General features: G+C 41.3%; 1 protein-coding gene across 1 annotated transcript in view; it reads right to left on the reverse strand.

The window, feature by feature from the left end:
- The window catches only part of CPLANE1 (ciliogenesis and planar polarity effector complex subunit 1), a 114,028-nt gene extending 105,918 nt beyond the window's left edge, over positions 1-8,110 (reverse strand). Inside the window, exons 1-5 of the mRNA XM_066615229.1 lie at positions 8,030-8,110; positions 7,291-7,426; positions 5,497-5,616; positions 4,309-4,535; positions 240-346 (exon numbers count right to left, since the gene is read on the reverse strand). Coding sequence (XP_066471326.1) covers positions 240-346; positions 4,309-4,535; positions 5,497-5,616; positions 7,291-7,426; positions 8,030-8,110 — 671 coding nt within the window. The remainder of the gene's footprint in view (positions 1-239; positions 347-4,308; positions 4,536-5,496; positions 5,617-7,290; positions 7,427-8,029) is intronic.
- Between the last annotated feature and the right edge of the window lie 3,027 nt (positions 8,111-11,137).

Below are 11,137 nucleotides of genomic sequence, written 5' to 3' on the forward strand. Positions count from 1 at the left end.
AAATTTCCACATGCAACGGGCACATATGCATTTACATATGCATCATACATGCACATGGTTAACAGTGTGTGCTAGCCATGTTCACATAAAAGCACCTAAATTCATGTATATATATATATTTCCATTCATTAAATTGCCTAAATATTTATTCACAATATATGGCAGGAAAAAAATCACCTGATTTTAAAAACCAAGCTTCAGACATGCGTGTTATAATTTCATAAATGAGGTCAACTTACCTAGCAGTAGTTAAACTGTTGTCTTGCCACCTAATTTCCAAAAAGCTCAGCATCAAATGTTCCTCAGAATAAAATGCAAAACAACACAAGCAGCAGTCCCCTAATATCTGTCAGTGAAGCAAAATAATGTGTAATAGCCATACTCAGATTTTTTTCAGTTGTTAATACATGAATTATATTGAGCCCATCATGTTAGTACTAAAAGAGCTCCACTGGTACTTTATTTCCAGACTCAGCTCAAGGACTTGGCCTTTACAGCACTAACTAGGCTGGAATCAAGGAATCTGAAAGTTGCCTTACTGAAAGGAGCCTGGTAAGACACTACTGTTAGCAATCTTTCCCTTACAAAAAAGTTGAACAGGATAAGCCAGTGGTTCCGAAACTTACTGGTGCCATGATTCACTTCATCCTCTGTTGTGTGGGTCGCAACACAACACTCCGTAGTGCCACAATGCCTTCTTAGGAGTGCCTGGAGGTTGCTTCTGGGTTGCACCAGGCCCGAAACCCACTCCACTGACCACTGCAAGACCCAGAATGCACCGCAGAACCAAATGGAAGTGACTTCCAGCCAAACTGGAAGTTGTGTCCAAAAACCCAGTCACTTCCATTCACTTCTGTGGAGTGCTCTGGAGACTGTAGAGGTCAATGGAGTGGGTTGCAGTCCTGGCGCAACCTAGAAGTAGTTTGTAGGAGCATTGAAGAAGGCATTGCAGCAGTACAGGAAGCCTTGAGTCGCAGCCTAGCACATGTGTGTGCAACCCACTGCACATTGGGTTGCACTCCACAGTTTGAGAAACGCTGGAATAAGCCAATATTTCACTTCCCAAGACACTATTTTAATTTATTCATTCGGTTTTTTTCATTTAAATAATGAAGACTAATGAACAATATAAGAGTACAGGCGTGCCCCAGTATCCGCAGGGGTTCCATTCCAGAACCCCCCATGGTTAACTGAAACTGTGGATACCAGCAAAAACTCCCCCCCCCGCCCTCTGGAGGCTCTGAGCCCAGCTCTGCTCCCCTTGCCTCTGGAGAATCCTCTGAGCCCAGCAGTAAAAAAAAATTAAAAAGTTACTTTTGATTTCTCCATGAAACTGGAAGTGACATATTAAATGCATTATATGGCATTTAAAATGTCACTTCCGGTTTCACAGGGAAACTGGAAATAGCTAGTTTTTTTACTGCTGGGCTTGGACAACTTTCCAGAGGCGAAACGAGCAGAGCTCCCCTCGTCTTCAGAGGGGTTGCATGTGGACCTGATCCACAGATAAGCAAATACGCAGATACAGGGCCCCCCTGTACTCTCTGTTTGTAACATGATCTCAATATAATGTTTTTATATGGTTTATGCTTTTACATTGTTAGCCAATGTAGGTAGGATACAAAGGTAGGATACAAATACTGCAAATTAAAAAAAAAATTATTAATTAAGGAGGCAGTGGGGACCTGGCTGTTTGGGTATGCAACACTAAGCAGAGGAGGAGAGTACAAACCCTAAGTCAACTCAAGCCCTAAGATCAAAAAGAGCACATGGGTGAGGAAAGGTCAATACTTGTTCACATTTCCTTCCCAAAATCTGCTGCCTTACACACTTTTCTCCCTGGAAGTGTACACAATTTCCAGTATAAAGTGAGTGGGAAGACTCATCTACACCTGCTCTGACACCCTTTTGATGCCAAAATTAGGTTTCTAAGAGCCCAATCCTATCCAATTTTCCAGCACTGGTGCAGCTGCAATGGAATTCCATGGTGAGGGAACAAACATTCCCTTATCTTGAGGAGGCCTCTGTCACTGCCTCCCCACCACAGGATGCAGCGTATGCCCCATTGGCATGGCTGTACCGGCACTGGAAAACTGGATAGGATTGGGCCCACACTCTCTATCTTATATGTGAATGGGGCAGACACATGATCAAATAAGCACGGTTACCCACCTCATCTAGTTTTACCATGAACTGCATGATAACTCTAGCAATCTCATCTCAGTTTTAGGATTGCAATCTGCCATGTCTCTTCTGCACAGGTAATGAACAACTCAGTTAAAAACCCAGCAATTTTATTTCTGTTTATTCCCTTTTAATTCAAAGCATGCAGGAGGCATGCATTCAAACATGTGTACTTGATATAGGTGACTGCTTGGTAAGGGAAGACCCAGACTAGTCATGTGGCTATTTACAGCACTGATGGCAAAAGGCCAAAGATTCACATTGTAGGCCAGGAAGATTACACTTTTCACTGAACCATGTAATTAACCAACTTTTATCTATGGCTTCCAAATTTGAATGGAGAATCAATTTATTCCTTAAATGTAAATTGAGTTTTCAAGCCTCCAAAATGCAGATGAAGCTTTCTAACTTCAAATCTTGCTGGAACAGCATATTTGGCATCATGTGACAATAGCTACTCGAGTTTGGGAAAAACAATTTTTGTAAAATGAAGGACACATTTCACATCTCCAATAACTCTCACCAATAAGCTCAATCTAGGAGCAACCCAAGGGTCCTCCAATTAGCTAACATACCCTCCAGTGGGTGGGTAAATAGAGGCAGAACCCAGCAGGGGGCCTCTGCTAGTGATCAACAAACTCCAGATTGAGTCAATCCCATTTAGAATCTCATATGATTCTAGGGAATAAAAGTCTATAAAAACCCAGAGCACCAGAACCTCATGTTCTTCATTCCTGGGTCATGTTCTTTCCACTGTCTGGTGCGGTATCCTGACTTGCTGATTTTTTGGATTTTTTACCTACTGGTATTGAGTCAAGTCTCTTCAGCTTCAATCTGAGAACTACAATCCAGCTTCAATCTGAGAAATACAATGTAAGCTGGCACCCAGGATCAGCAACATCTCATAATCCTCTTTCCTTTCCAGACTCCTTTCTCTATTTCTTCAGGCACTACCAAAGCCTCTGAGCCAGCATGGGATGGTCAGCCAACCCTGTGAGCTATATATCTCTCTCCCCCCTTCCTCCCTCCCTTCCGTGAAAGGCAACTCAGCTTCCCTATGCTGCTCCTTTCCAATCTACTTACCTCTTGCACATTAGGGCTTGCTTTATAGTCCATTTTTGAATCTCTGAGACCCCCATTTGCCCAGGGAGAATCATGTAGCTGACCCCTTGCTTCTATGACCTGGCAGTTCTATGCTCTCAAGGTTCATAGAATAAGGATAGATAACCTTGGTCCACGGTACGGCCTTGATAAAGACCCACCAACTCCCTGCAATTGTCCTTGTCTCATATGAAATCACATTGGCTGTACGCTTAATATTTGTTACTTAACTTTTTCGTGAGTTCTATGTGGGTGTTCTGCAAGTGAAGCCCTTTTTCTACTTTTTGTACTGTTTTAATGGACACCCATGGGGACACTAAAGCCTCAAGCCCCTTCTCCAAACAAACTTCCTAGACTGGTCCATCAACACTTGGAAATGCTTATAATTCCCCTGGGGAGCACTGGAATATTGGTCAAGAGCATCTGCTCAGCAGGAGAGACTGGCAGCCCAATCCTATCCTTCCCAGTGTTCAGGGTTGCAGTGGCGCCAAAACGGCTACCATTGCATCCAACTGGACTGAAAAGCAGTGCCAGGGTTACTTGAGGTAAGAGAGTTTATATTTCTTTACCCATGTAGCAACCAGGCAGCCCTGATAGGTCTCCTGGATCTGTGTCTACTATTGAGTGGGCGTAGATTGGAGGAGACTCATCTCAGGTCTCCTGGGCTGGGAGGGGGGTTAGGATATGGTGGCAGGGCCTTCCATCCTCTCTGCTCCCTTCCCACCCAGCTCCTACTGGATTTTTCTTTGACCATTTTGTATATGTTTAATATTACAGCCCTTTGGATAGGAGTCCAAATATATAAACTAACCAAATGTTATATATTCATAGTGTACAAAACTGACATCATTCCTTTTAAAAAGAACATAATTCTATCTAAGCTTTCAAGTTCTATTTAAAAGGTGGTTGATATTATATGGTATTTTCCAAAAAGAGAAAACCCATAGAGCTGTTACATCGCTATACAATTTACAAAGACTCTTTATCAATTCCTAATGAAGATCATGATGAAAGCTATTTTACCTCATTTTTGAGAAAATCAGCACTCACTGCAGTTTCTTTTTCTTCGACAGATGGTAACACAACTGATGCTTCAGGAATAATTTGTGACCACTGCCCCATTAAAGGATGCTTAGATGACATACTTTTATATTCTGTGCTTTCCCACAGAAAGATGCAGGTCGTTGGAGCAGTGAGAAGCAACTTTTCCCCATCACCAGAAATATATAGGTACAACCTCACAGAACATTCTAGAAAATAAAACTGTGTCAGAACAGTTTTTCAACCTTTACATTATCTATCTGAAATAGGTGTCAGCATGCTAGCTAATATCAAAAGGTATTATGAGTAATTTTATATTGCATTTCTTGACTCTCATACAATAAAATACTAGACTTGGGGGGGGGCATAAATACTACATGGTTTATTCCTGTACAAGGATTCCCTCCCATTTGCACTGAGTAGTACAGTCTATTCATAGCACTGCCCACCATCAAGATTGGGCAATAATAATAATTATCAATTATTATAATACAATTATTAAAAGATTATTTTTGAAAGATTATTATAAGATCATTAACAATAAGTTTAACAAGATTATTAAAATTATTATTTTAATAAAAGACTATTATTATTATTATTATTATTATTATTATTATTATTATTATTATTATAAACTATATTGCCCACCAATAAGATTAGTTAAAATATTACATATCACTAAGGGTGTAATCCTAACCCCTTGTGTCAGTGTTTTAAGCACTGACATAAGGGCAATGCAGCTCTGAGGTAAGGGGACAAACATTCCCTTACTTCAAGGAGGCCTCCATGAGTGACACCCAACTGCAGGATGCAGCACAAGTCCCATTGGCACCGCTATGCCAGTGCTGGAAAGCATTGACATAAGGGGTTAGGATTGCGCCCTAAATGACATTAAAATGTATTAATAAATCAGATGATTTCATTCTCGGTTAACATAGGAAGCTGTCTCATTGGTCCATCAAGTTCTGTATTTACAGCAGGTACTGGCAGCAATTCTCCAGGGTATCAGAGAGGAATTTGTCTTTGCCCCACAAGGAGATACCTGAGATTGAACCTGAGACCTTCTGCACATGAAACAAATGATTCACCACTGAGCTACAGCTCCTCATTTTAAGCAAAATTATGAGCAGAACTACAATTTTAAAACATATATTGATGAACTATTCCTACCTTGTGCTTCTGTAATGACTTGCTTAACTTCTTCAATTGCTGGAACAGTTATTAGAGTGTCATGGTCTTTGTTCCAAAGGAAGAGCTCTCCCGTTTTAAGCAACCCAGACAACCAAGCTCCTGTTTGAATAAGGAGAAAATACTTTCAACATAGTGCAACTTTGGCCTCAGTCCACAAACGACTTCAGATCAGGAGTGCAGGCTGAGCCTACTTATCCACAGATTTTTGATCTGTGGATTTGGCTCAACATGGGTCCTCTGGCCACATCCGGCCCAACCTGAAGTCTCCACAGGCCTCAGAATGGCCTCTGGAGGTCCTAGAAGCATACTTCTGATTTTCGGCTGAAAACTGGAAGTGCCCTTCTAGGACCTTTGGAAGCCTTTTGGTGCTCCCAAAAGCATTAGATGGCAACTTCTGGTTTTGTCTTCTGACACTTTTGGGGGCCTTCCGATGCTTTCGGGGGGCCTTTCTGAGGCCTGCACACAGCCTCCATGGACCTCAGAATGCCTCCTGAAAGGATTAGAGGGCAAAACTAGAAGTTGTCTTTCAACGCTTTGGGGGGCCTTTCTGAGGCCCATGAAGGCTGCACACAGCTTCAACGGGTCTCAGAATGGCCTGCATAGGTCCTACAAAGGCACTTCTGATTTTCGGCCAAGAATCGGAAGTGCTCTTCTAGGGCCTCTGGAGGCCGTTCTGAGGCCTGTGAAGGCTGCGCGCAGCCTCCATAGGCCCCAGAACAGCTTTGGATGTGACTGGAGCAAGGTTGTGGTCACAGTCAGAGCTCAGGGGACCCTGAAAACCACGTGATCTGATATCATGTGCAATTCAGTATCCACGAGGGATCCAGGAACAGAACCATCACATATAATGACGGTTCACCTGCATGTTTACAGTAAGCAAAAGGTTAAGATGGTCCAATAAACAACGCGCATTTAATTGTTAAACACAAAGGTGTGATCTGTGTGTGGAAAGTATCACTCACACAATGAAGACTTTCCATCTCCTCCTCTCCATTGTAGCCCCTGCATTCTCTCCTTGAAAATCTGCTTCCGAGGGTCAGGGAACACTCTATAACAGTGTGGGGAAAATGGCATGGGGGGGCCAAGTGGAAATCAGCACTTTTCTCATTGTACCATTATAACTAATAGACTAAACCAGTGTTTCTCAAACTGTAGGTCGAGACCCACTGGTGGGTCGTGAGCCAATTTCAGGTGGGTCCCCATTCATTACAATATTTTATTTTTAATATATTAGACTTGTTCCTACTATGGTATGTAACTGCATTTGGGGAGATTACAGACCTGTACTTTTAACAAGCTACTATGTATATTCTTTTAACAATGATAGTAGACAGGACTTACTCCTGGGTAAGTGTGGGTAGGATTGCAGCCTAGGATTGTTAAAAATTTTCCTGCTTGATGATGTCACTTTAGGTCATGACATCACTTCCAATGGGTCCCAACAGACTCTCATTCTAAAAAGTGGGTCCTGCTGCTATATGTGTGAGAACCACTGGACTAAACTGCTCACAGCACAGAAAGAGATCAAAGGGGCCACTGTCCAATAACTGATTATCCCCCCCCCCCTCCTGTAGTCTCCTGAGCCATTCAAGAGGGCCCCAAACCTCAGGAGCAGCTTTTCTGGAGGCACAGCAGGCTGCAGTTGGAACAGAGGGGGAAAACCCAATTTCCTGAGTGACAGCCTACTACTGCAACTTTGGAGACAAATCACAGTATCATTTATATAATTCAAAAACATATTCACTGTACAACTCATTAGTGTTAATACTTAACCATTTCTTGATGTTGATAAAACAATGACATTTTTCAGCAAGGGATGTAACTGAGAAATCTTCTTCTTTGTCTTTCCCGAAACAAGGTTAATTTCATTTATGTTTCTGTCGTCTAAAAGAAAAACTGCCTCTTTCTCCTATCATTTAAAAAAAAAAGTCAGTCTCATTTCAGATGCCTGCTTTTGATTTATTTTTGTCTGAAAATCAATGCCCAAATAAACACAACCACTTTATTAAGCCATGATTACAGAAACAGAAGCATAAAATTAAATGTCACTGTAATGCTTGTTATCCAGCCTCATGTGTCAGGAATGTACTGTTCTCTCTTACAAAAAGAAATGCTTCACATGGACAAAAGTACTCCCCTTGCCCACATCCCCCATTTCCTGGTTATGGAGAAGATGTATGTGCCTATGGATGAAAGAGAGGGCAATGACACTGATAACTTATGGCCTATGTCATTTAACACAAAGAAACAAAGTAAAAAAATATTATCTGAACAGTGTTAATCCTATGGACTAATGTGAGTGTTGTAGTAATGTCAATATTGTGCCACTACATTTTCTCACAACTCTGTCACCATTCTCCAAAGCAAGGCTTCTTTGCTACAATACGATAGATAGAGCACAATCTAGCCAAAGTTAAGTATTTTTAAGTCCCATGCATTTCAAGAAGGGAGTGCATCTCTGGCTTGGATTGCACTCCAATTGTAAGTTATACAAAAATGAACAGATGATTACCTGCCCCAGCCAAGTTATTCGAGGCCATGGTTTCCTCTGCTTGATACATGTAGAGGCTAAAACTTCTAATTTCATTTCCATGATTAGGAACACTTAGGACAGATACAGAACTTCTTATAAAAAAGAAAGGGAAAACAACTGTTGTTCATCTGAATGTCTCAGAAATTACATATTATCATATTCACATATTATAAAAAGCAATTAGAAAATAAACATTCAGTTGTTAGTATCTGGTTGATGAAAATGGATTAAGTGCTCGCTAGCATTAGGGAGACCTTGTCTGCCATATTCTAGACCAGCAGTCTCCTCCTAGACTGCTGCATCCTGGAAAAGCCATTCCCACACAGCACAGCACTTTCCGTTTAATGCTACGGCTTCTGTTCACTGCACCTGATCTTCCCCCAGCCTTGTGCCTGCCAGTCGCTTCTGCTTCCTGTCATCTCAGACGCCTCTGCACCCTGATTTCCCAGGGGGCATGGCTGGCTGGCGCAAGACTGGGGGAAGATTGGACACAATGAATAGAGGCTGCAGCGCAGAATGGAAAGCACCGCGCAGGAACAATTTTTCCAGCACGCCAGATCTGGCCTATAGACCTGAGTTTGGCATCTGCTGTTCTAGACCAGGCCTGGGGCAGGGGGAAAGAGAACAGGCACTCCACAGTTGGAGGGAAACCCCACAATGCCCAAGAGGCCCCCCTTTACCTTGACAGGCTGAGAGTGATGAGAACTGAACTGGCATGCTCTTTCCATCTAAAATTCCACTGCTGATGGATTCAGGAGACCTGAATGCACAGCTCTGCCAACTTCTTATTTATGTTACTGGGCTGGGAAGAAACAGGGCTTGGTACAGGTTGTAGGAACCACTCCAGATATGCGTGCACGTGTGCACACAGATGGGGGGAGGGGAAGAACCCCTTCATTGAAACTTTACTCTAGCTGGATATTTTATGAGGTCCAGGCATAAGGGAGTTTTACATCAGGGACAGTGAGACTTACAGGAGAAGATGTGCTGTTAGGAAGTGCAGGGGGCATTACATTGGCATATCAGGTCATGGTGGCAATGACAGATATGGGCAGCATATTTGGCCTCAGGAATCTCTGGAGATTGTTTACCATACGGAAACTTTTGCATCTTGTCCTCCATGCATGCAAACAATGAGCTGACCAAGAGTATGCCCAAATTTGCTTTTCTAAAAAGTTATTCTCAACTCCATGCTATAAACAAACCTCAACGGATATAAGCAGCTGTAGCAACAATAAAAAAAGCTAAGGCAAACTGATGACAGCGTACTGATCAAACTGAGATACAGTAGGCTCTGAGCAACAATTGTGTCCCTGGCAAGTGCCACTGAAACATTCAAAACCGACATGCAAACCTGGTTACTTAGAAGGAAAATTGCAAGGAAAAATTAGAACACTAAGTATTATTATTAAGAATACCTATGTCCCATTTTTCAATAAGAATAATTCACAAAGTGGTTTACATAGTAATATAAATCAATAAATGGGCTAACAATGAAAAAAGATACAGAGCAGACATCAGCAACAACCACAGGAAAAGATGTCATACTGGGGTGAAAGGGGTAGTTGCTGCCTCTGCTAACTATAAAAGGAGACCATTGTGAAAGGTGCCTCTTTGCCCAGTTAGCAGGGACATAAATATTCCATCTTAACATAATTTGAATTCCTTTAAGGCACTTGCGAAATCATTCCTTCCCAGTGATTTAAGAACACCGCAATGCTTCTGAGTTAGCACTGCAATTATTCTAATATGGATTCATAGGTGATATCATCATACGTTCTCACATTGCTAGGCAAGTAGGAGCAGGAACATATAGCTGTTGCTCTGTATTACTTACTCAAAACAGCAGGAAAATGTGTGGTCTATAACTGAAGGGCAAGGATCCCACAGTCTTCAAAGAATTACATTAAAAGAAAAAAGAAGAAACATCAAATACACACACACACACACACACACACACAACAATTTCAAAGTCTACCCCAGATGTTTAAATTGACTAAAGCCCAAGCTCTGCACTGCTCTGGGCAAATACGAAGGAATTGTCGCTGGCTCCAATTTTCAGTTGAATATCAGATGTGGCAGCACTGTAACTATCTGCAGGCAAGGTTGGTGTTGCTTGCAAGAGAAAAAGGTACAGAGTAGGATAAGAGTCAGCACCACACAATGCTACCACTTTCACTCTACAACCCTCAGGGATCAGTAGATTAATAAATTTATGGCTTTAACTCTCTAAGGTTGTAATCCTAGGCACATTTACCTGGAAGCAAGTGCCACTGAATACTGTGAGAGTTATTTCTGAAGAAACACATACAGGATTGTTCTCATCTAGCTTATATATATATGTGTTTCTGAAACAGATGAACAACTATAACTTCAATACTCAAAATGGAACTAAAAGAGAACTTAAATAATGCATGCCTAGGCTGAGACAATATTGCTAGAATCTGTCTTCAAGTTCCTAAATTGCAGGAGTAGGTTACGTGCAATTTCATTTACAAAATAGGTCAGTAATCTGTTCTACTCACCAAAATCCATACACAGTTAAAGGAAATTGTTGAAATTCTGAATGACTGGCAAAACTTGCCATTGTTGATTTACGGATATATCTCTGGCTTCAGGAGCATGTTACCTACAAAAATGTGGGGAACAGAACAGAAGAAAACAGGAGATTAACCCTTTAAGCCATATTTGGTGTTTCCATGCATTGATCATACAACAATCATCACTGGAATACTGAAAGAACGAAGTTTTGTATTAGAATCTTATAAATAGTGATTTGCAAAGTCATCTGTGGAAAGTAAAACATGGCATTGGGTGAACAGGAATGTCCCTATTCTTTGTGATTGCCATGCTGCACAATCCCATACATATTTATTTTTAAAAAAACCACACACACAAACACATGACAAAAATAAAAAACAAAAATAAATCAAGACAACAATTTTCAAAACCTTTAAAAACAGGAAACAAGCAAAAATCAGTCTGGGTATCAGCAATTTTTAAAGATCTTCTGAAATTAAAAAAACTTCTTCAGATGTTTCCATAAATCAACAGGGAGGTTCACCATCAAAACATACTTCCAACTTT

The sequence above is a fragment of the Tiliqua scincoides genome, chromosome 2 (genome assembly GCF_035046505.1).
Source record: "Tiliqua scincoides isolate rTilSci1 chromosome 2, rTilSci1.hap2, whole genome shotgun sequence".
NCBI lineage: Eukaryota > Metazoa > Chordata > Lepidosauria > Squamata > Scincidae > Tiliqua > Tiliqua scincoides.